This window comes from Medicago truncatula, chromosome 1 (assembly GCF_003473485.1).
Source record: "Medicago truncatula cultivar Jemalong A17 chromosome 1, MtrunA17r5.0-ANR, whole genome shotgun sequence".
Taxonomy (NCBI): Eukaryota; Viridiplantae; Streptophyta; class Magnoliopsida; order Fabales; family Fabaceae; genus Medicago; species Medicago truncatula.
Genome location: NC_053042.1, coordinates 4,839,456 through 4,866,918, shown reverse-complemented (window position 1 = coordinate 4,866,918; position 27,463 = coordinate 4,839,456). Strand labels below are relative to the sequence as shown.

Here is a 27,463-nt window from a genome sequence, read left to right as displayed (position 1 = left end):
TACTTTTTTTGTTGTTGTTGCCAATTTTGATATCTAGATGCTTTTGAACAATTTGATTGAATTGAAGGGTTGCATCCCAAATACTAGGAACATAATTAGCTCCAACAAAAACAAAACCATGAGAATTATTGTCACAAAAGACCATCCAGGTTGAGTCTAAGGGAGAAAAACGCAATTGGGAATACTGGTATAAGTTGAATTCCATAACTCATACAGGAAGGATCTTTAAGTTCATTCTCTATAGGATGCACTACAATTAAATTAAAACAAGTTATGCTGTGATTTTTTTTAGAAGGGTTGACACCACATGTTACAAACTTAATTTTTTTTATTAGAGATGTTACAAACGTATAATTACAAAATTAAGCCATAAAAAAAAGTCTTGCACTACTATGTAGACCATGTTTGGAACATAAGAAAACAAGGATCTAAGATTTTTTTTTATTGCGATGGAATGATATGTTGGACCAACTAAAATTCTAAGAAAAACTATTTATTTAGTGTATTGTTGTTGTCAACAAAATTAAGTATCTGACACTTGGGTTTGTACTCTTGGCTAGTGAATTTGAGCATTAATCGTAGCATTCCAATGCTTACATCAACAAACTTAATCGCAAGACCTGCTGTTATCACTTATCACCACAAAACCAATAGCCAAGTAGTAAACCCCACTTATAATCTATTATAGTGATACAAAATTTAGTCAACCACTCATAGCCCTATACATTAGAATCAAACCACTACAAACCAGAATTAGGCAAGACAGTGCTAATACCCAACCAATTCAAAACAAAAATCCAAATGTGTCTAAATATCGGACACTCAAAATATAGACGTTTCACGGACACAATCATAATAGAAAATTACCAATTAAGACAATTATAGTAGGAAAATCTAGACATTACACTATAGTATAAATAACTTCGTCTGATCTGATCACTTCAATTTAATACCAACTTTTCAAGTTTATAAATCATTTTTATGTTGACATCAAATATAATTTCATTATTTTATCACTTCATTCAAAAAATCAATAATCTTAAGATCTATTATAAGAATAGAATTAACATGTAAAATAATATAGGAGTTTAGTGGAGATTATTGACACCATAATAATGTTTTGCACCCTGATCCAATACGAACTCATCATATTTCATATAAATCTATATTATTATTTCAAAAGAAATATAAATCTAGCTGCTTTTTTACAAATAAATATCAAATACTCATTTCTATTGGATGTCTGTATGAAACTGTGCATGTCTCTTTTTCTTAGTATCGAATGCACAGCAAAGTTAGTTTATACCAACGGTACATTAAACTAAGAAAGTTATAAGAAAAATATATGCAATTCAAATGTTTTAACTTTTCAAAATATAATCAAAGAATGATTAATTTGCTTAATCACAAAATATTTGAGTTAGATTTTATAACAATTTACATACTCACCTTTTTCTTTTGAGAGTATTCTCTTTTATCCCCGTGAACTTAACTCAGTTGATAAGAATAATCCATAATATATGCAGATTCTTGTTTAAATCTCGTCCACCACAAAAAAAAAGTACGCTCTTTTCAAGAAACAATTAGTTTACTTATTTTTTTAAGGAAATTTATTTACTCATAATAAGCATTATAGTTTATCACGTCGATTTAATAGTATTATAAATAGAATCAACGTGATAAACTAATTGACGTGATAAACTATTAAATTAATGATGTATGTGGTTCATAATATGGACCACATACATCATTAATACTACTTATTTTTTAAAGAAAAGGAAGGGTTAGTTCTCATTTGCATATTAACTTCAAAATTGTGAACTTGTGAAAATTCATAATCGTGACACAATTATGGAGGCGTGTCACGATTTTTAAAGCAAGGAGCATAGTTTCTGTTGAAGGTAAATCGTGGCACGATTTAGTGACAAACGTTATCAATTTCAGAATTTGTGACAGGTGTTGAAAATACTAAGCTTGTTTTATTATTATCTATAGATTCATCAAAGGAGCTTTGCAATTTTAATGGCATATGACCATTATGGATGTTACAAAATCATTTAAAAAAATAATTGAAGGGAATACGTGGATATGAAAAAACACGTGCAATCAATCTTTTTTTTTTTTTTTTTTTCTTGAGGGAGAAGAAAAAAAAACGTGGATATGTATCTCTCCGGCTTATACTTAAAGAAAGAGGTTGTCAGAATGTATCTTTACTTTGTTGCTGAAAATTAAGTGGTGAAAATGTCTTTGATGAGTAGTTACCAAGTTAAATTGACTTTTAAGAATGAAGCTCAGTTTACTAAAAATCAAAATGGAGAGCAAGACTAATTAGATATAATTGATACTTACCCTTTGAATACATTGTAAATGTTATTCCAACATTGCAAAAAGTATTTCAATTCCAATTGCAGCTAGTGATTACAGAACAGAATTTACATTAAAGATGAGAAAATGAAAAAGGCTAGTTTAATGGCCTCCCAACTTATTTCCTAAAAACAACCATCTATTAAAAATTTGAAATTCTATTTTCAGAAAGTTCCAAGTCCTTAAACATGTGAATCCCACATTTTAGCTCTAGATCAAGATCCATGTTAGGGAGCTTCTCAAATTAGGAATGGAACCAACATGATCAAATCAAATCAGACAAAAAAAAAAACCATATGTTTTCATGCATCTCAAAGTCAAGCACATTCTCTGTGATAACAAAAAGAAGAAAAACACAACATCGTAACCAAATAATTCAACCCCAAACTAATAGATATCACATCCTAAATATAATCTAATCACAAACAAATGACAAAGCCCAATGGAATAATAATAACTTCATCCAAGAATTGAACGATTCGAATTCAACCAAGGCAAGGAGAAAAATAACTTGAAGGATAAAGGAGAAAGGAAGGAGAGGTCTTCAAACATTAATCAAAGGTTTTCAAATTTCAACAAAACAATTAGCAAAGTTGTAAGTAAGCAGAGAGAAGAGTGAAATAACAGAATATTGTAACCAAAAAGGAAGATAGAAATATCAAGCAATTAAATAGGAAATAGACCAGAAAATGGTGCAACTCCAAATCACATTGACATGGAATTTGGAATAGCCATAATTGGCAAGTTCTCAAATTTCAATAACTGATACTCCTATATCATAATTAATCATTCAAACATGGCCTCATATTGAGGATGATATTAATAATCGTCAAAGTACCCTAACTTAAATCCTAGTAACTGTCAATTATAGGATACCTTTCCATTCATGATGTTTGACATCATCTTCCTTGCAAGGGTTCTAGCTCCAACAAAGGCATTCAGTGGTGGAATTGACAAGGATAGGAATAAGAAATAATTCCCCGTTGATGTTGGAAGATGGATTGATCCAATGGATGATGTGAGGGATCGACGACACTCTAGAAAGGAACCAGAGACATATATGCTGCAATAGCACCAATTTAAGTTCCGTTGTTACGTTGTGGATGCAAAAAGGTCCAATTGAAGCGGTGTGAGATAATGATGAGCATGAAGATGGCAGGGAGCATGCATTCTGCGGTGATTTTGAACGATGGATTGATCTGATGAACGAGCCGAGGGAGGTAGAAGTGAACAATGAGTGTGAGGCATGTATAAAAAAATGAACTCTGCTGTCATATTCATTGTCACAAATGATTCCATCCAATCCATGAAAGGAGGGAGACAGAACTCAAAAGAGAGTGTGTAGCATATATGATAACATAACTCCATCATTTCCATTATTTCTATGAACAAGAGAGTAACATTACAAATCAAACATTAACACATAAAAGAAAAGAAAACGTAAATTGAGTCATCAACACAAATTTTAGTTGTCGTTGAGTCATCGTATCCAACATTGAATTTTCTCAATTCATATTCTTTGTGCAAAAAGAAACTCGATGGCATGTACCGTACTGCCCAATTGAAAATTAAAAGTGTGCAAAAAGAAACTTTTTTTTTTTTTTTTTTTTTCCTTCTAATAAGGCTACATAGGGTGTTGGCTGACTTTAGGGGGAGAGCTCAGTTAAGTTCTTCATTAATAAAACATAAACAAATTATTGTTAGATTTAATAGGTGGTATATGCTAGTTGAAAATAAATATGACAATATTCTTTAAAAAAAAATTAAAATTAGAATATCTACCCACAATCTATGAAGCACGAAATAGAAGGATGTCACGTGTCTGATATGTGTCGGTGTCCGACACTGACACATGTGATTATGTTCAATTAATTTATTTTTTCAAATTTTAGGAAGTGTCGACGTGTTCCGTCATGACCCAAATCCAATAATACTTAAAAGATGTCATAATATTGAGTTTCACTTTTTTTTTTTAAATGACAATTGTTAGTAATTACGATTGTTATAGTAATTTTTTCACTCATGACCTCCAACATCTTTTCTCTTAGCCTTTGTTTGGTTTGAGAGAAATAGAGGAGAGAGAGATAGAGAAGAGAGAAAGAGAAGAGAAGTTGGAGATTTCTCTTGTTTGGTAAGAAGAGAAATTGAGAAGAGAGAAGAATAAATGGTGGGTCCCATACCTTTTAGTTTTCTCTTCAAAAGTGAGAAGAAAGAGGGAAGAAGACAAAAATGTCTAATATGCCATTGATTTTTCAATTAATCATAAATTATAATGTTGTTTTATCAAGGATATTTTTGTCTTTTTAAAAATAATAACATTTCTTTCTCTTCTATTTCTCTCTTCTTTCTCTTATACCAAATAATACATCAAATCTTCTCTATTTCTCATCTTTTTTTCTCTTCTCAAACTCTCTCTTGCCTATTTCTCTCTTTCCAACTTCTCTTTCAAACCAAACAGACCCTTAGCGACGTACGACACCCACCATTGAGTTTCTCGTATTATGCAAAAACATTCAAAGAAAATCAATGAAAACAAAAGAATAAGCTAAGTTAGTTTGAATTACCAAATTAATAGTGACAGCTGTCAGAAATCCTAACTAACTACACCTGTCATAACTAACTTAATTACACTCAAATAAGAAGTTAAACTGCAAATGCAAAGTCGAATCCGAAGGTGTAATATGTAATTATGTTCAAAAATAGAAGGATGTCAGGTGTTCGATACTAACACATGTGATTATGTTCAATTAATTTATTTTTTCAAATTTTAGAAAGTGTCGACAGTGACTTTTTTGTTTTGACTTTTTGCATTTATGCCATCTAGTTTATGCAAAAAGATTGTTTCTTGACTTTTTTCTTCATTTTCTTTATCCATATAGGGACTGAGAGATATTCTTCCCATCACTTTCTCTCACTCTTTTTCCCTCTGTGACCGTGACCGTACAATATGACTATTTTTGGACTATGTAAGTTTCTTTTTATTCATATAAGTTTTTCTTTTTCTGCAGTATAAATCTTGAATTTTCATTTGGTTTGCATAACTTTAACAATGTGTCATTCAGGGTCATAGGTGGATCATGTCTCATACCGTATATTAGTGTCTCACATTAAATTCTAAATAACTTAGTAATGTGTGATTTAGGCTCCATAAGTGGATCATACGATGTTATCATGGATTCTCACACCATAATATTTTCTTGTCTGTTATATATTCATCAATTTCCTTAATAATATGACAATATTCTTTAAAAGAATAAAAAATAAAAATTAGAATATCTTCTATCCATAATCTATGAAGCGCGAAATAGAAAGATGTCAGCTGGTGTCTGATATGTGTCGGTGTCCGACACGGACACATGTAATTATGTTCAATTAACTTACTTTTTCAGATTTTAGGAAGTGTCGATGTGTTCCGTCATGACCCAAACCCAATAATACTTAAAATGTTCTAATATTGAGTTTCACTTTATTTTTTTAAAATGATAATTGTTATAGTAATTTTTTCACTCATGACCTCCAACATCTTTTCTTTTAGCTAGGGCACCCACCATTGAGTTTCTCATATTATGCAAAAACATTTAAAGAAAATCAATGAAAACAAAAGAATAAACTAAGTTAGTTTGAATTACCAAATTAACAGCGACAACTGTCAGAAATCCTAATTAACTACCCCTGTCATAACTAAGTTAGTTACACTCAAATAAGAAGTTAAACTGCTACTGCAAAGTCCAATCCAAAAATGTAGTATAAAAAGTCATCACCTTTTCATAACATTTCCTAGTAAGCGTTGTTTTGTATATATTCAGTTGCGCGCTCATACAAAACGTGACACTCAAACAATATAACAATAACAACACTTTCTTTTTTCTTCTCTTCTGGTAACACAATCACCTCACTCATCTCTCTCTCTCTCCCTCCTAATTTGCGTGTGACAGAAGGTATATTTCGTTCTTAATAAGTCTATTTTATGGATTCTTGATACATGTTCTTGTTCTTCTTGATTCATCATTGACTATGTTTATACATGAACTAATATTGCATTGCATGTTTTGCCAATTTTGTAATCATGTAAAATCAAAATTTTCGCGCGGTTACAATAAATAATTTATTTTTCTAGGTATGAAATTGAATCATTGATTAATTCTTGTTCTAATCTTTGTTCATTTTTTTTTTTGACATTTCATTAATCTAACCTAAACTACTTCGTTTTGTACTAGTATGTAGTATCCCTTGCCATGTATCTGATTGTTATGTTTCATGAATGTTGAGTCCCTTGTTTTACTCTACAATGTTGTTGTTTCTCTTCAATTGAGGGTATAGCTACATTGCATTCAAACTGTTGAAGAAGTTACCAGAGTTCAATGTATAAGTACTCTTCAAAAATAGAAGGATGTCAGGTGTCCGATACTAACACATGTGATTATGTTTAATTAATTAATTTTTTCAAATTTTAGGAAGTGTCGACAGTGACTTTTTTGTTTTGAATTTTTGCATTTATGCCATCTGAGTTTATGCAAAAAGATTGTTTCTTGACTTTTTTCTTCATTTTCTTTATCCATATAGGGACTGGGAGATATTCTTCCCTTCACTTTCTCTCACTCTTTTTCCCTATGTGACTGTGACCGTACAATATGACTATTTTTGGACTATGTAAGTTTCTTTTTATTCATATAAGTTTTTCATTTTCTACAGTATAAATCTTGAATTTTCACTTGGTTTGCATAACTTTAACAATGTGTCATTCAGGGTCATAGGTGGATCATATCTCATACCGTATATTAGTGTCTCACATTAAATTCTAAATAACTTAGTAATGTGTGATTTAGGCTGCATAAGTGGATCATACGATGTTATCATGGATTCTCACACCATAATATTTTCTTGTCTGTTATATGTTCATCAATTTCCTTGATAATATACTACGGTCTTTCATGCACTCTAGCCGTCGATTAACATTACCTTTTATTGTGTAGACTATATTATTTTGGAATCTAATTTGGGACACAAATGCATGGTTGACTTATGCACCTAGCCTCAGACTTGAAACAAAGGAAATGATAGAAAGGAAGTGAAAATGTTAAAGAGCGATTGGATTTTGCATTCAATTAAAGTAATAATTTTTTTCTTAATTAAATCGCAGGTTTTCTCTATTCACCGGTGCCGATCTCGGCAATGCCGCCCGTGGTTGCATTCACATTAGTTTTCATGTATTACATGCTTCCTATGGTATATAGTTGGACCACGAGGGTCGTCCCGGTGATCGCCAGACAGATAAAGGATAGCTGCACCTGGACTCTAGGAGGGGCGTTGATCTTTGGCTATTTCTACATAGCACTCATGTTGACTGCAATTCATTTCCTAGTGAAATTCAAACACTAGGAAATGATTTGTATAGATTCATAGACTATTTTTTTGACTAGATTTGACTTTGGCTGCTGTTGTTGTACTATGGCATTTTTAGATTGTTTATTATTTTTTGATACATATGTTTTGTTACTTATGTTCTATATAGATACTTAGATCACTTCTTGACACGTGTATGTATGTATGAGTTTGGAATTGTAGAAACTTTACATTCCTTTTAGAAGTGAATGGAAATTAGTACTATTGAGAAATTATGAATAAGAAAAGGAACACAAAAGTCAGTCTATCGAAGATTAAGCCTGTTTAAAATAGTTTTTGTTTTTAGTTTTTGAAATATACAAGTTCTCTTCTCACAATAGTTATCCTAATTCAAAACAGTTTCCAAAACTGTAATTTTAGTTTAGCAAAAAAATTTTTAAAAACTAAAAAATAGTTTTTGAGAAGTGTTTCAAAGAGGCTCATTTCCCCAAATTTTGTTCAGTCAGATTTTTAAGGATGGGTAGGTAGATGCCTTATAAATTTGAAGTCTAAACTGTCCCAAATTCCTTACCAATCTTTTTGAAACTTAATTTCCTATATTTTGCGGATACAACACAAGGCACATGCCTTGTTGCATTAACAGAAATTCGGAATCAAAGGAAGTGTGCAATTTGGAATTTTGACTGATAGAGTATTACACTTGGTCCATGACACATGACATGGAATTTAGAATTGAATAATTGACAAAATCTTATATAGTATTGTTGGCATTATAGATTGCATCCCACAAAATTCTACCCAACATAAACAAAACAAGTATCAATATGCATGTAACTGATATATCATAGTCAACTATCCAAACATGGCCTCATATTGAGGATAATACGAATAATCCAAATGATATATCTATATATTAACATTAATAATCATCAAAATAACCTAACTTACATTCTAATTAGTAATGAATCCTAATATTAAATATAAACAAATCCTAGTAACTGTCAATTATAGGAAACACTTCCATTCATGACGTGCGACATCATCTTCCTTGTGAGGGTTCTTCTAGCGACGGCAAAGACTTCAAGGCTTCCTTGAGAGGGTTCTAGCTCCGACAAACGCATTGAGTGGTGGACTTCAATGATGAAGACGAGGATAGGAATAAGAAATAATTCCCCGTTGATGTTGGAAGATGGATTGATCCAATGGATGATGTGAGGGACCGACACCCTGGAAAGGAACCAGAGGCCTATATGCTGCAATAACACCAATTTAAGATCTGTTGTTGCAAATGCAAATGTCCAATTGAAGCGGTGAGAGATAACGATGAGCATGAAGATGGCAGGGGGCATGCATTCGGCGGTGATTTTGAACGATGGATTGATCTGGTGAACGAGCCGAGGAAGGTAGAACTGAACAATGAGTGAGAGGCAAATATAAAAAATGAACTCTGCTGTCATATTCATTGTCACAAATGATTCCATCCAATCCATGAAAGGAGGGAGACAGAACTCAAAACAGAGTGTGTAGCATATATGATAACACAACTCCATCATTTCCATCGTTTCTGTGAACAAAGAAAGTGTGAGTATAATTAGTAATATTACAGATCAAACATAAATGCAGAAAAGAAAAGATAAACCACCAAATTAGTCCTTGACTTTGTATGATGCACTTCAATAGTTTCATGAGATTATGAATATTTCAAAAAAGTTGCCGACTCTATTAATTGTCAAGTTGGTCCCTATATTTACCTGCTTACTATCAATTTAGTTTGTAACATGCTGTCAAAAGGACTAATAGGAGTCAAATTTGACAAGTCAAGGACCTTTTTAAAAATATTCATAATGTCAGGAACCTATTTGAGAGTTCCCTCGAAGTATATTTGATGGTTTAGTGTAAAAGAAATATTTTAATTACACATCTAATCCCCAAGTATCGTAATTGTACTTAAGAGGCCAAAAGTACAATTAAGTAAAAAGAAAAGTGGAACCAAAATTTAAGAGTGTTTCCCATGTCCCAAACATAGCAATTTATGGAACTAATGTTGTTATTGAAACAGACATCAAAATGGTACGAGTAGCTGATATCATGTTGAATTGATAGAGATCAGTAAGGAAGGGACAAGGGAGGGACGGACATACCTTTAGTCTGCTAATGCTATTTCCAGTCCAGAATACTGATTTCTTCGATTGATTTCAGAAGCAGAAGAAGAAGAAGAAGAAGAAGTGAGTAACTAGTTTCGCTAATAACCCTGGTTTATATACTATGTTATATCCTTAAATAAGTAACAACTTGTACCCGTTTTGTCGTGATGGTTCCCTAAATCATATTAGATTTCACTGAAAAAATATGATAGGGTTTCTTTGTTTCCGAGTTAAGAGAATTTAGAAAAATAGTTTTATTTTTTTTTTTTAAAAAAAAAAAAACCAAACAAACAAGCCCAAAATTCAAATATATAACAAACAAACTGGTAGCATTCTCTTTACCAAAAAAATAAATAAATCTAGCAATCACCTTATACGAGTTCGTTTGCTCTTTTTATTGCATTAGTTCGTATAAATTATAAACAATATTTTTTATGAAATTTTGATCAAAATTATAAATATAAATAATAGATATTTTGTAATTTCATATTATAACAAACTATATTTATCTTGTTCTATGATATCTATAATAGTAGCAAATTTAATATAAATTTTTATATTTTTTATTAACACCAACATAATAGCATTCTTATAGTTTAATTTGTTTAAGAGTGTTATTTTTTTTTTTTTGGTGGTGTTTAAGAGTGTTATTTAAAGTGAAAAAAGTCAGCACAAAACCATTTATTCTAGATGAATTTGAAATCAATTATATTATTATTTGAGTAAATTTTCATAAAAATCATTTTTATAAATAAAAAGAAAAATCTTTTTTTAAAAACTATAACAAACTGAGTCCATGGAATCAGGGTTAATATTTGTACTAATTTCTCTTTTAATGTAAATTGCCATGTTATCATTTAGAAACCGACATGCATTCAACAATAACATAGAAAAAGTCTTAGTAACAAACAACAAGAATATAGTAGCGCCCTTAAAAAAAAGAGTTAATTAAGTTTTTGGTCCCTATAAATATATGTAGTTCTTAAAAAAATAAATTACACTTTTTAGTCTCTACAAAATTTTCTGTTAGTGTTTTTAGTATCTGTCAAATTAAAATTTGTTTAATTATGCTTAAACTTCTAAATTTTTGAAAGATTTTTTACATACATGTTTATAACATCGTAAGACACTCTTTTATAATTTTTTTTAGTTTTTTAACATGTAATGAATTAAATATGAATTTTTCTAAAAGCCAAATTTGGTTTTGGTCCCTGCAAATATGCATCATTTTGGTTTTGGTCCCTGTAAAAAAAAATTGTTGTTTTTGGTCATCCAAAAGGGACTATTTTCAAAAGTAAAATATTTTGCAGAGACCTTTTCAAAAATCAAAAGATTTTGCAGGGACCATTTTTCTAATAAATGGGTTCAGTCATCATGTGCCACGTGTTTAAATCATCACAAAAGTGGGGTCAGGGACCAAAATCAAAACGAGACATATTTGCGGGGACCAAAAACAACAAAAATTAATTACAGGGACTAAAACCAAAACGAGACATATTTGCAGGGACCAAAACCATATTTTAGTCTAATGAAAATTTGGACCTAATAATAAAATTTTAAGTTACTTTTTTGCGGAGGAACTTTGTATAATATTCTAAATAAGTATGTGAAAAATATGTTACAAATTTAAAAGTTTAAGCACAATTAAGCAAATTTTAATTTTACAAGAACTAAAAGTATGTGTTGGTCCCTATTAAATTGAAATTTTTTAATTATACTTAAACTTTTATATTTTTAAATAATTTTTAACAAACATGTTAAAAACATTATAATAATCTCTTTTATAAAAAATTAGAATTTTTTAACGTATTATGAATTAGTTTGTTTTTTGCAAGCGGAAATAAAAATGCTATCAAACCTTCTCTTTTATGTATCTATTTTTAATATTACATATTACTGATTGTACTCTCTTTTATTCACAGAAACAATGGAAATGATGGAGTTATGTTATCATATATGCTACACACTCTGTTTTGAGTTCTGTCTCCCTCCTTTCATGGATTGGATGGAATCATTTGTGACAATGAATATGACAGCAGAGTTCATTTTTTATGCATGCCTCACACTTTTTATTCATTTGTACTTCCATCGTTTCATTCATTGGATCAATCCATTCATCAACATCACCACCAAAGGCATGCTCACTCCCATCGTCATCACCATCATCCTCTTTCACCGCTTCGACTGGAGCTTTGCATCCACACCAATGGATTTTAAAATGGCATTATTTAGTCATATATGCTATGGAATCCTTTTCAATTTGTCCATCCCTCGCATCATCCATTGGATCAACCCATCTTCCAATGTCACCAATGAGTTCCTTCTTATTCCTATTCTCTCTGCCATCATTGAATTCCACAGTTGGATGCCTTTGTCAGAGCTAGAACCCTCGCAAGGAAGCTGATGGCACACATCATGAATGGAAACTAGGATTTTTTTTTTTTTTTTTTTTTTTTAGATTAGGATTCATTACTAATTAAAATGTAAGTTAGGGTATTTTGATGATTATCCTCAATATGAGGCCATGTTTGGGTGGTTGATAATGATTATGATATATATCAGTTATATGCATATTGATTTTTGTTTTGTTTATGTTGGGTAAAATTTTGTGGCTTGCAAGTTACAATCCATAATGCCCACGACCTTATTTGAGAACTAAACTTCTCTAATGGCTGAAATATGAACTTGTCAATTATTGTATTCGAAATTCAATGTCATGTGTAAGGGACTGAGTGTAATACTCATAAGTCAAAATTCCGAATTGCATGAACTTTCTTTGATATTGTAACAAGGCATCTGCATTGTGATTTATCTACAAATTGTAGCAAATTGAAGTTTCAAAAAGAATGATAAGGAATTTAGGGCATCCGCTAATCCATCCTTAAAAATCTGACTAAGCAAAAATTTAGTCTTCCTTCAGTAGGCTGGCCTTTGTAATGGTGTGGAAAGGGTGAATATATTTAAGGATGATTGTTTTCATAGTTTCATTTAGCACATCTCATTCTGCACATTGAATGAACGCATCAAGGTTGATTGTTTGCAACTTTGTATATTTCAAAAGAAAAAGAAAAGAAAATGATTAAAACTTTGTAACCTTCGTGTTGAGTTATTGCCACAGACAATTGTCCACTTGTTCCAACCATTTTAGGATCTGATACTTAGGCTCCCTCATCACTCATCAGTAGTTTGATGTTTCCTAGGAGTTTTCTACAAGTAACTTCATTCATGATCTCCGCCTTGAATTTGCTCCTTATGATCAATTTGACGCTTACTCTACAAATTTATTTTATTTTCTTTTCTAAATTGATCTGATATGATACGTCTAATTGAGTTCATTTTTAATTAGATTATAGCTTGAGAAGCAGCAATTCATATGATTATGTCCCTACCATTTAGATAATTATTGTTATTTTACTATGAAGGTATGCCTCCTAATTGAGATTACACGAAAACTGAAATACTAGACAAGTTATAGACATGAGAGAATGGTATGAGTTTCAAGAATAGAAGATGCAGTGTTGTTAAAACTTCAGTGAGATCTTGAATTCATAGTTATGGTTCTGTATAAGATGAGCCTTGTGATCAGTAATAAATTTTAACCGCGCAGTAATATTTTCAGTTTTAGAATTATCTTCGTAGCAAATGTAAATCTTGCGACCTATATGCTCCAAACTAATACATACATGTTCAGCACGATGATGTTACCAAACGAATACTTAGTTGGCTTAGGACACTTATAGTCATATATAGAGCTTTTATTCTTCTTAAGCTTCCTTAAACTAACTAACTACATTTCCTAAAAAAAAAATGCCCCAAACCAAAAGTTTGCTACAGCTTGTTACCAAAGTAGATCCATTGATATAATTAATTAATTAATCATCCTACAAGCTTGATACATGCATTTTGATCAGTTTCTACGACCAAATACTAGATTGTGAACTTGATTAATGGACGTGAATAAAAACCCTTGACCAATAGGATTTAAGGACTTCTAAGCTGTTTCAATTTCAAACATGGTAGAACAGTTCTAACATGCTAAAGAGGACAAAGACCGTGAGATAAATTAAATTAAATCCAGAACATTTATATGCAAGTAAAGTTTTAATACGAGGAATTTACTAGATATATATAACCATAATAAAATTCCTTTTCTTTTTATGCTCAAAAATTTGAAAGGTTTTCTTTTGAAGAGCTAAAGCCTGCTTGATTAAATAGGTAGAACATAAACAAATCTAGATTTTTACATTCCTTCATAGTGCTGGCTTGGAAATTATGAGGGTATCAAAGTGGAAAGGCATACTTCAAGCCAACCAATTACTCAAGGAAACTAGCAATTACATTCTTATTTTTTTATCATTAGAGGAGAAAAAAACATTGATAAATTATCACACATAAAAGTCCAAACTTAATAGTTGAAATTTGATCATGAGTACATCAATTTGCCGCAATAGCAAAAACATTCTCACCTATTGACCCTCACCCTCCTCACATCAAGATGGTTCATCCATTAACCTATGTCAATAATGTCATTAGAGACCTATCGGTAACCGTTTGATTGAGAGTGTTTAATGATGAAAATACAATAGTTGTAGAAATCTAATAACTTGTCGTGATCACTAATACCTTTTTTTACTTTCTTTTAAGTATTCTAATGGTTATAAATTCATTTTAGCATCACTGATAGCATTTCAGAGGTTTACAGAAACAGGATCTATCTTCTTAGCAGGAGGTGTCTTTTTCACGACATTTGTTTGATCCTTCGTGAGTGATATATGCTCCTATATATCCTTGTTTTATCCAAACGCTAAATCTTTTTAAGGAGACAATTCAAATGATTTTAAGGATAATTAGTGTTTACTCTTGTTGTGTGGCTTCTTAACAGAGTTGACTGTTGAGCCAACTATTTAACAAAAGTTTGTGGTGAAATGTTGAAAAAATATCAAGAGTTTGGCGAGAAATGGAGAATAGGGGAAGAGGAGGACTTTGGGGGTTTATTTTTCTTTATAATATCAAATCCTTCTTTAAAGAACTCAAAAATTGTATTGGAGGAGAGTTTGTAGCAAAGTTATGTCACACCATCAAGGTCCATGCCTTTTTAACTTAAAATGTGGTGGCATTGTTCTCATGTGAAGCCGAATATTAAATTTGGCAGTTTGTCAAGCATCATGGTTAGAAATTAGAAATGTTACTTGATGAAATTGGTTTAAATGGATCCGTCATCAGAGACAATGAGGATGTTGTAGATTAAAGGTCTGTGCTATATTTGTGCTACATAGAATAAGAAAACATACTATTGAGAAAGAAAAAAAATCATATTTTGTGTGACCGTGTTAACAAGGAGAAGCTGCATTGCAAGACAAAGGTTCAAATGGCAAATGTGCTGACTAAACCAAACCATTGAGTAAGGGCAGGTTTGAAGGGCTCAATTAAAGAAATGCTTGGAGTGGAGTCACTAGCCAAAGTCAATCAAGGAGGTGTGTATGTGTAGTTAAGTTAGTTAGAATCTAACATACGTCACTTGGTTGGCATATCACCCCTCAACCTTGTGGTTTTTGGTTTGAAACTAGCCTCACAAGTTCAGTTAGTCAATTAATAAAAAAAATTGACTTATAACTGTTTCTCTTTCTTTCTTTCATATGTTGGTGTAGGTTATGTTGTTAGTAAGAAAAATAGTCTTTTGATGTCGGTATATGTTGGTTGTATTATGAAGATAGTAGTTTTTCATATTCATAAAAGGATAATACTTATCTTTGTAGCACCGACACTTCTGATCGAAGACGTGTCTGGTGTCCAACATGATACCGATAAATTTAATTACATTGAATTATATAATATTTTCTAATTATTATTAGAGTTAACATGTCGGTGTCGACATGTCAATGTCAGTATACTTACACATAGTACTTGAGCACAATTCATCTGGTTTCTCACATAACCTTTTCTAAACAATGTTGTTTAAATCATTTTCATATACAATAGTTGTTATAATTTGTAGCTTCAGGCTATAATCGAGTCAAGTTTACTCAAAATCAATTATATAACTCTAAAATAAACACATACACTAATAATACAACATAAATGAATAAAATAAAATAAAATAAAGGTGAGTGATTAAACAAGCGATTTTCCATTGTAAGTTGAAAGCGCTTCCTTCCAAACGCTAACGTCCTTGAATCCAAAATCCATAGCTTACCGTCACACACGGTTACACCGCTTTTCAGTTTGATATCTTTTTTGGTCAAAATAGTGTAAAAACTATCTTTTAAGTCTTGATAAATCAAATAAAAAAACATCAGTTTTCCATTGATGTAAAAAATTGTTCCCACATTCAAATAAAAAAGCCAAAAAGAAAATTTTCCCACATTCAATGCTATAATCTTTAAAATATTCTTTAATGAAACAGGTTTCTACAAAATAAAAAATTGTTTAGCAAGTGAAATTATTTTTTGATCACGCCAATTTAAATAGCTTAATTGAATTTCTTTTGTTAATCCAAGTATTATTAGTTATTTTTACTTATAAATGAATCTACATGAACTTTACATTTCTTTGCACATTAAATTTACTATAGTAAATTGCAAAAAAATCAAATAAAAAAGTTAGACAAACCTAAGTACCAAACTATAACAAGCAGAGAATTACTGAACATACAAAATTTCCATTGATGTAAAAAATGAGTAATGAATTACTTAAGGAGTGAATACGTTTGTATAACTTATATTCAGGCCATTATATCTGAGAGGCTGAATAACAATACATTCACTCAAGCTGGAGAGTAAATGTTCTTTGGTCCTATTTGGTTACACAAGTATGGAAAGGGGTTTGGTGACGCAATCTGCTAAATGCAGTGAAGAAGAAACAAGTAAATGAAACAAGTTTTGTGGTAGCTTTTCTCAAACGATGCGGCAGTCTAATTCAATGTGCTCTGTCTTTCATTAAATTGGCCATGCGGCGAGCTGATTGGCTGTCACTTCACGGTATAGAACAGAAGGACTTTGAAGTCATTGAGAAGATAAGCGAGCCACTGCAATTCGCAGATTGTGGATGTCATGACACGGTATTTGTCTCATGATGATTTGGAAATTGTCACTCCCACTGATGGATTTTCTGTTGTCTGGGCTTGTTGCTCAATCTAAATCACAAAATCCTTTCAGCTGTAGGTGTGAATTTGAAGGAAAGAATAGCCCTAATGCTAGAGAAATTTTGATATATCCAAGGACTCTTGTTGTGGCTTCACAACGAAGGGTAGCGCGTTTGCTCATAAGCTTGCACAGCTGCTGCACTGAATAGGAAATATTTTACCTTGTGTTGGTTAGGTAAATCAGTTTATCAACTAGTCTTCTGTATGATTCAGGATCTGTCGGAAGTGTGCCTGATTCCTAAGGCAATTTGGTGCCCCTCTGTATTCGTGTGGAGGCTGATTTGGAAGCAAGTAGTATTGTGTCAGTTTGAGACCTGGAAATCTCCAATCCAACGTAATATTTCAATTATCCCAGGTCTTCAATCTTGAACCAGCTACAAAGAAAGCTTTTGATTAATGTGATTTCTTCAAAATCATTTCCAGCTAAAATAAGATTATCTACATAAATAAGCAAAGCAATGAATGAGTCTGTATTACTTTTAATAAACAGATAAGGGTCAGAAATAGATTGTTGATATCCATAAACTGTAATTTTCAGAATAATTGCAATTTTCATCAGTAGCATGATGTAAATTCTGGTATGGAAAGCCTTGTTCATAAAAAATGGCGTCTAGAAATAAAAGTACATTGAGTAGTAAGATCAAGTAAACCATAATCTTTGGTGCCAATTTTGTAGCCTAAAAAAATACATTTACTAGGTTTTGGGCCGTTTGTCTCTTTGTTGAACTAAAGTAGGAGCAAAGGACAAATAACCAACGATTTTAAGAAAGGTAAGTAGGTAACATGCGCTAATGCATAAGACCAAAAACATTTGGGCAATTTAGAATGAAAACGAGATCTGGTAACATTCAATAAATGTATATGCTTCTTTCCTACTCTACAATTTCGTGGTGGGGTATCCACACAAGTTTGATGAATGATTCCTAAAGAATAGTAAGTAGGCATTTGAAATTCCAAGCTATATTATCACTTCTAATTATGTTGAGCTTGACAGAAAATTGAGTAGAAACAAATGAAATAAGATTTTGAATAGATTTCTTGTATCAGATTTATGTTTCATTAAAAAAGTCAAAAGTATCAGGAAAAACCATCAACAATTGTCAAGAAATATTGAAAACCTCGTAAAGAGATGGAACTACTGGGGACCCATATATCCATATGTAAAAGGCCAAAACAATTTGATAAAAATCTGTAAACTCACCTGTTTAATCAAGGAAATCACAGTTGACAGATATGAATAAATAAAAATCATCCTCAACAATAACATCAGCTCTTCAACAGTTACAATGATGCTGCATACAACAAATAAAATTAATGGATGCAAAACGAGGATTAAATGGGGAAGAAAATATGAGAAGGCAAGTGGAGATATGGAACTGGAATCCAAAGAGATCTCAAGAATGAAAGGGTGAGAAGGTCATTGGGTTTTGAAAAAATTCAATTAGTTGTTTGTTTTTAGCTTTTTCAATGAGCAGGGCACCCCAAGAAATCTTGAAAAATATGAGCACATGTTAAATTTGACAATGATGACTGAAAATATTAAAACCATGTTGACCTAACAGACAAAATTGTTCTTAATAGCAGAACTCTAGTTACAAAACGTCCACATAATTTAAGCGTGAAAATGCTTAAAGCCATAGCCACATGACAACCTTACTTTTATACTTTATATATATTAAGATTAAGATATTGAGATATATAGGGTACAAGCATGAATTATCAAGTAACATATATATTAGCTATGAACTAAACCATAAATAATACAAGGTTCATTTACATGCATAACAATACTGCATTCAGTAACACTAATAGTATCGATCACATTGATCAACCAAACTAGGTAAATAGGATTAAGCAGATAATATTGTAATAGCAGGCAGGTAGTAGCAACTCGTAAGAAATGAGATTAGGACTTGTTCGGCAATAACAAATTTCAATCCACGTTCCAAATTAGAATAGTAGAAAGGGTTTAGGTTCATGCTTAAAAAGTATGCAAGGAATACAAGCGGTTGAAAAGAATGATATACGCATAGAATGTAATATTTTTCCAAGCATAATGAAATATTTCTTCAATGTATTGTCTTTTTTGGAAAAACTGAAAGGTTGGAATTGATTTGCAATATAGATTCACATGGTACTATAGTAAGATGAACGATTTGAGTTTGTGGTTAGAGATCCAATAGGAGGACTATAGAGCACATAGGAGGAACATACAATTTAAATAGATTTAACTCTCCTTACTATGGAATCTACAGATCTGTTCTACCATTCCTAAACCACCAAAGTCTAGAATCAAACACCTTTCCTAAGTGTTACGCCAACTTTATCCAATACTATCATTCCTAATCCTGTCTCATCTAGTATTTCCACACATCCATTGTAACATTCTTACCTCTGCTACACTAATCTTACTCTCGTGTTGACATTTTACCTCCCGATGTTTTGTCTCATACAACATCAATGGTCTTAAAATTGTACAAGATTATCCCTTTAGCTAGAGTGGTACATTGTTATCACAAAATCCTTGAGAAAATATAGACTGTACAAGATTATTATCCCTTTAGTTTGAATATAGACTGTCAACCATGTTTTTGACTTGTAAATATATTGCCCTTTTCATGGGAAATAGAGAAAATTACAATCTGGTTAACAAACTCAAAAAGTTATTGTCGTCTTACATTTTTCTTGTGTAATTTCAGTGAGATGAGTTACTTTATTTAGTTGCGATTTTCACTACCCCTGAAATTTGAACATAATGAAAATATAGCAAGTTGCTTATTGATAGAAAAAAATTACACGAATGGCCTCACAAATTTCACAATAGAAATGATATCCAGTAACAGGTTATAGTTAGTTCTTTAAGCTTATCGAAATGAGATAATAAAAAAATTGCAACATAAACAAGTCAATTATATTAAGCAATCTTTATTATTTATTCTTTTGATCCTATTTGTTTACCTCATGAGTCATAGTCTTTTTCTTTACAAGGTAAATTTATCTATAGCCCCACTTAGTATTCATTCTCAAAATTCCTGACTTAAAAAGAATTTTACCTCTTTAGACATGACATAAAGTTCAGTGACAAGAGATATTACTTCCTTCTGAATTCCATGTGTGAAGACCATAACCATATACTTTCCAACAGTTACAGGAACCTATAAAAATTAAGTCAAATGTCAAAATGAGGTTCCAACATTGGTACTAGTAACAATAAGAAAAATGAAACTCAGCAACTCATAACAATCCTACCTTTACACCTTCAGCCTGAGAGAAACCATGAAAAATGCCTCTGCAAATTCATGCTCCCTTGGCTGATGTCGGTTGAAACACTCATTTCCAAGAGATAATTGCAAGTTTAGTGTATGTTGTTACTCAAATGAAATAAAAATTTATCAAATGAAAGAGAGACAGAAAATACGTAAAATCACCTGTTTTGTATACATTGAATTAGATTCGCGAGTTGAGTGAATAAGTGAACAATTCGGGTTCAAGCTCTGAGAATGAAATTTCAGTGGGGATTTAGATGATAATGGAGTATGATTATGAAACCCTAGCTGCGTTTGGAAAGGTTAAGTCAAGTTAAGAGTAGAGGAGAGAAGAAAGTGTGAGTTTCTTTCAAGTTGAAGAGTGTCGTCACTTTTTGTCTAGGGGTCTTGAACCTCTAATGAGTCACAATAGTCTTATCAAAAAATTTAAAGAAAAAAAACAGGGAATTAATTTAATATTTCATCACAAAAAAAAAAAAAAAAGATTTATTTTTTTCTTTTTTGATCGAGTAACAATTCTCACTTACTTAAAGACATTGCATAATGCAAAGACCAGGTTTAAATTCTGAATTTCTTACTTATTCATTAAATGGTGTGAATTTCTTGTCATTAGATTATTTGATCCAAAAACTAATAATAATTTATTCATTAAAGTGAATAAGTGAACGATTTGAGGTTCAAACGAAATGTTATCCTGGATGGCCCTAAAGTTTTTTTTATTGAAAATTTATGTGAATTGAACTCCAAGATTCATCAAGATGAAGACAAACTTGAAGACTCAAAGAACGTTTTTTTAAAGTACATGCACATCATCCACTAAAAAGGCTCTCAAATTCGTAGCACGAGTTGAACCCACAAGCTTACAAATTAGTCAATTCTTATCAACTCAACCAACCAACTTTTATGGGGAATGAACCCACAAATTTGATACATTATTGAGCACTGTTTAATAAGATGAAGTCCATGCAAGCATTAAATGAGACATTATTGATCAGCCATGATGTGTTAATATCAATAAGATGAAGTCCATGCAAGCATCTAAGTTCCATCACAAGCCCATTTTCAAGAAAGGAATGTTAGGACTTCTAAAAACAAAACATGAAACTTCAATTTGGTTACAGCTTAAGAACAAAAATGTCCCCAACAACAAGGGGGGCAAAAGTTGCATAGCATAAAAGGACAGACACTACTTGTAATTTCTAAAATTAATGGTCCACTTTTATGTCAAGTATTTCTCTTTCTTTTAGAGGTCTTGCTTGGATTGGTCTTCTCAGGGTCCTTATTTGATTTAGGTGCTGATAACTTCCGTATAGCACAACTCCACAAAGCCCTTTCTACATCAGATGGGGTAAATGAGGTATCTTCTGAACTTAGTTCCTGCACATTATTTTCCAACCAGATATTCATGAAATTAACGCAGCTAAGTTCCTAACACGCAAACGGTACAGTTACAGAGTTACTTCATATATTAATGCCGCAAATTGTAAAACAGAAAATGGTTACTAAAAAACACATGATTGTTTCTCTGCCGCCAAAATTGATGCCCAGATTAAAACCAATAGAGACAGAGATGATGCAACAGGCATCCATAGGAAATTTGTAAGAAAGACTGAAAGGGTACTCGTTTTAATTATGCGGATAAAACTATTTTGATCAACATAATTACATAATCACAGTTGAGTTCAAAATAACCAGAAATGAATCAATCTATTCTTATCTTATACATCAAAATTCAAAACACCAAGCATGAATCCTTTCAAATTAAAAATACATTGATCAATAGTACCTTTGCTTTCTCCTGCAGTTTATTGGCGAATATAAGATATTGCTTGAGCGTATAATCTTTAGAATTTCCAAGAGCAGCCTGCATGGCCTGCATTGTGGTGCAGCCAATGATGACATAATCACAAGAAAAACCAAAAATAAATGAGAAGTAATAAATAATCGCAATAATTGTTTATTGTTCCAACAATAATAATAATATAAGATAAGATGCCTGTCCCCCCGGTATCTTAAGGACAATTCTTACATAACTACAACACAAAAAGCAGAGCAAAGGCTCAAACTGATACTTGAGAAAATATACTGACGTCTAAATAATTTAGTATTTAAAAAGGTCGGTGAAAATTAGTCTTTTCAGTATAGTTTTTGGGGATGTTTTAGTTTTCATTGGGCACAATTTCGATCAACATTAAACCCTTTGAGCACTAATTGATAATTTTCATTTTCCTTACACTTCTTAATGACCAGTTAGGGCCTTATTCTGAGAAATATTTAGTGAAAATGGTAGAGTAAAGCAGCATTTTGCTCATCAAAACTTCAAGGATCGCACAAGTACTTCAAATTCTCGAAATGAAAATTTAGTCCCTTAAATTAACCAAACATTAGTCCATCCACGAAAAGACGTATCGCTTTCGAAAACATCCACAAAAACCAATGAAAAACCTACATGTTGCCTTAAATAGTCTTATCCTGCATCAAGATGATCACAGAACCTTAAAATTGGAGTGAAAATTTCGGTAAAAGAGTTATACTACTGTGCTATTTAATTTAACAAGCTAGACCGCTGAGTCGCAAATTTGAGTTACTAAATTATCCCTTAGAATTTCAAGACTAAAATGCTGATTTACTCAAACCAAACATGATATTATATGCATTGGGATCATGATAATGATAATAAGGGATCAAACTGAAAGTGTGAATTGTAATGAAACAAAATTGAAAGAAGAAAATACCTCATCAGACATAAAAGGAGTTAAATTCGGAGCAAAAGCAGCCAAAACAGCAGAGGCAGTAGCAGGACCAACGCCTTTCAATGCACTCAGTTCAGAAATCGCTTTCGATATATCAGGTAGACTCTCAAAAGCCTTTTCAGAAGCACGTTTGACTACATCTTCATCCAGCGCAGAAACAAAATCCAACAAACGCGGCCTAAAAAGCAAGAAGAACTTTCAATAAAGCCCTATATATTTGGATAAACAACTTATATGTGCAGCTTATAGCACAAACGCGTAAGTATAAGTTATTTCTATAGCAAAAGATAAAATAAAATAAAAGGAGTGAGTGAGTGAGTGATCAACCTCCATTTGCCACGTGTGAGTTTCCATTGCATGAGTTTGGAGAGTTCTTGGGTAGTGATAAAAGGGTTAGGGTTTCGTTGGTGAATGAGGGAAGGTAGTTCATTGCAATAAAATTGGTTAAGAGAAACTAAATTGGGTTTGTTTTTGGAGAGAGAAAGTGATTGCACTTGAGATGTGTAAGTTGAAAGTGCTTCTTTCCAAACATTAACGTCCTTGCACCCAAAATCCATAGCTTTCTGCTTCTTACAGTTACAGGAAACCAATGGTCCCGCTCCACCACCGCTTTTTTTTTAGCTTCATGTCTGTGTCTGATTGGAGGAGTTTTATGTCTTTTTTGTGTCAAAAAATATTGAAATGTTTATTTAACTTTAATCTTAAAATTTGAGTTGGATGTGAAAATAGCTAAATAACAAATAGAGTTCTGTTATTTCAACATGCGACAACTTTTGTGACAATTTAAATTTTATAAAGGAAATGAGGTAGTGGCACAAAAATCAAAGTAATAGAGAGATAAAGTAAAAAGATAACGTGAATATGAAGAAGAAAGTTGTCAAAAAAAATTGTAAAAAATGGTTTTTCAAATATCATTTATCTGACAAATAAATGTCTAAGTTCTATAGTTTTGAATTCTTCATATTTTAATATTTTATATAAAATATTTTTTTAGACATTTTAACTCTTTACAAAAGTTATTTTCAGACTTCCGACAAATATTTTTTAATAGAATGAAGGTAAAATATAAAGAATATAAAATTATAGAAATGAAATATGTTATTTCTGGTACATAATGCCAAGAGTGACACATCCTTGTTCATCTACACCTCAGGGTTCTACAACCGCTTATTTTTTGGTGTATGTTGATGATTTATTACTATGCGGCAACGATTCTAGTTTTCCAGATCAATTTAAAGAGGCACTTGCAGATCAATTTTCCCTCAAAGCCACTTTCTTGGAGTCGAAATTATACCAACCAGGACTGGCTTATTTCTTACACAAGATCATCACATAAGAGATATTCTCCTTCGAGCAAACATGGGCGACTGCAAACCTGTGTCTACTCCCATGGCCACCTCATTCTGCTCACAACCTAAACCCGACTCCACATACTGTGACAGTAAGGAATTTCGCAGTATGCTTGGTGCCTTACACTACCTTTCAATCACTCGCCCAGACATTGCATTTCCAGTGAATAAACTAGCATAACAAATGCAAGCTCCTACTGTGACAGATATGCAAGCCTTGAAGAGAGTATTGCGCTATCTCAAATCCACCATCTCCAATGGACTCCATCTCACAAGATCTTCAAATACAAACCTCACAAGCTTTTGTGATGCAGATTAGGCAGGAGACACAATTGACAGGAAATCAACAGGTGCTTATTTAATTTATTTTGGCCCTAATATTATCTCTTGGTCATGCAAGAAGCAACCAACAATTGCAAAATCGTCAACTGAAGCTGAATATCGTACTATAGCAGCCACTACTCAAGAATTAATATGGGTTCAAAACTTGTTACAAGAACTTCAAATTCCATTAACTGCACCAACAATATTCTAAGACAACATTGGAGCTACATATCTATGTGCAAACCCTGTCTTTCACTCTAGGATGAAGCATATTGCCATAGATTATCATTTTGTTCGCGATCTCGTTGCCGCCAAGAAGCTTCAAGTTTCACATGTCCCAACAAGTCATCAACCAGTCGATCTTCTAACAAAGCCGTTATCCTCGGTACGGCATCACTTCCTTAAAGACAAGATTGGAGTTATTGATGATACCTCCTTCTTGAGGGGGCGTGTAGGAGTATTAACTTAAGCATTGACCAAATCAAAGAATAATGGTTGTAATAATATCTGTAAATGGAAATCATATCCCATAGTATAGTTGACTGTTCCATGATTTTAGCATAATTCATCATTGTATTATATGTATATATGGCCACACAAATGTTAACATTATTTTCTATTGACTTGAATATAACAGAACGTATTTATCCTATACATCGCAGGTGGCTACAGAGGATAGATGGATTTGGCATTTACCCACATCTCATAGTTACATAGTTAACAATGCTTGTAATAAAGTAACAAAGGTGTTTCAGAACTCTACTCCTCATGTTCTTTGGCTTAAAGTAGTACTTCTCAAAGTCTCAATTTTTGCTTTACGTTTGAGTTTGAATCATGTTCCTGCTAGAGACAATTTATTTAAAAGGAGGGTCTTAGTGCTGTTTGTTTTTCTGTTTTTGTAGTGAACTTGACCAGTTGCATGTTTCTCTAATCTTGATGGGTTGGTTTCGTACACCTATGCTGAAACAGTTGATCCTGATTTGTTAATATACCATTTTTTTAGCCTTTTAAGAAAATCAGTCATTGCTAAATTAGTGTTTATTTAAGATATTAACCCCAAAATTTATCCTTTTTTTTATTGTATCCAAAGTTTTTTTATTTATTTTATAACGGTTTTTTGTTTTTGTTTTTTGAAGGAAACGGTTTATTTTATTGTTCCGTAAACAAAAATTGATATCGATTCTTAAAAGAAAGACATTGATGCATTTAAGTAAGGGGAAGAGATTATCTCCTGCGAAATGTTTCTCCAGTAAAATCATGGCTACCCGTCTCGTCTTATTTATGGCATACAATTCAAAATATTAAAATAAAAATTGAATGGGGGATACATGCATCTACCTTACATACATTGAATGAAAGAAATATTATAGGTTTCACTAGTTCGATCTTGCATCTAAATTTTAAAACACTAGATTAGATCCATGTTAAATTAGGATTTTAGTCTATTTTGGTAACAATGGAATTTGGCTCTTAATGAGATTATGAATTTCCCACGTATATTTGGTTTTTACTTTAAGAGGGTGGTAGCATCTGTTTTTTATTTTTGTACAACTAGAATTTTTTCAGATAAATACTCAAGCGCAAAACTAAATTAAAAATTAAAAATAGAAATTAATTCATAAGCAAAGTTTCAGCAATTGATTCATAACTAAAATACAACTACAATTTTATCTATAAAATGACTTAACAAAATAATCATAGACAAATGATACAATAAAAAATGTCATTGACATAACTAAAACTTAAGATAACCACATTACCCATCTAAACATCACCAAAACACAACAAAACTTAAACACGGGCAGTGGCGGAGCCAGAAATTTTATAGAGTCTGGGCAAAAAAATTATCGCAAAATGTTACTTTCTTCCTGCGAATAATTTCACATTTCTTGCGGATAATTTCACATTTCCTGCGGAATCTGCAGGAAATGTGTTTCCTGCGGAATTTACATAAATATCCGCAGGAAAAGCTAAAAGTTCTAGTAATGGCTGGGCTTGCTACAAAAAAAATTGGAGTTGAGTCTGGGCTAGTGCCCAGGCTAGCTGGGGGGTGGCTCCGCCCCTGAACACGGGCCTAAACAGACTTAATGGATCACTATACCAAAAGACCTTTGCATTATTGCATATAAAACTAAAACCTACTTCATCTAAATCATCTGGCGTATACTTAAGTACTTAACCCAGAAGAGCGTCAACTTCAACACATCCCTAAATCATGACTAGACCTAGAAGAGTATTTGGTGATCCCAAGTCTTGCACCTGAAAACAAAGTATAAATTATATTATTAACACAGGCATGTTATAACTTGATCATATGAGTTAAACATCGAAGAGAGATATTGCAGCGACAAAAAGAGGACAAAGACATAGAACTTCCCGCATTCGTAACATGAGCTAATAACGAAAAAAAGAGCAAAATCTCATAGGGCCTACGTCTTTTCCAACCTTTTCCAAGTTGCGAAGAAAAGGAGCCGATAAACCATATTTCCATTTTGTGCCCATAAATTGATGCTGAGGAGAAACAATCAATGAAGTCAGCAACCCCTTGGTCGAACAACGCAAGGCTTTGGAGATCATAAGTACAAAGTACAAACAACGTGTAGATCGATTCTTAAGCTTAAGGGAAAAAATAGATATCCGTATTTAATATTGTATTGTTTTCTTAATTTCAAATGAAATCCAATGCCTTCGTTTGGTAAAAACGGGTTTAGACAAAAATTATAGAACAAATAGTTAACACATCTGATTGTAGGTTAATTGTTCTTAATTTACTAGACAT

At 32.1% G+C, this 27,463-nt stretch overlaps 1 protein-coding gene and 1 long non-coding RNA gene across 2 annotated transcripts; both read right to left on the bottom strand.

Moving 5' to 3' along the window:
• Positions 1–16,489: 16,489 nt before the first annotated feature.
• On the bottom strand, positions 16,490–20,660 carry LOC120579851 (uncharacterized). The gene is made up of 4 exons (XR_005645588.1): positions 20,242–20,660; positions 20,046–20,147; positions 18,194–18,284; positions 16,490–17,430 (listed from the first exon to the last, which is right to left on the bottom strand). It is a non-coding gene; the product is annotated as an uncharacterized lncRNA (long non-coding RNA).
• Positions 20,661–21,208: 548 nt separating this feature from the next.
• LOC25482033 (uncharacterized) lies at positions 21,209–23,655 on the bottom strand. Its single transcript, XM_013610492.3, has 4 exons — positions 23,339–23,655; positions 22,994–23,189; positions 22,045–22,131; positions 21,209–21,635 (listed from the first exon to the last, which is right to left on the bottom strand). The coding sequence occupies exons 1-4, from the start codon at positions 23,566–23,568 to the stop codon at positions 21,483–21,485; spliced, it is 666 nt and encodes a 221-aa protein (XP_013465946.1). The 5' UTR covers positions 23,569–23,655; the 3' UTR covers positions 21,209–21,482.
• Positions 23,656–27,463: the final 3,808 nt, after the last annotated feature.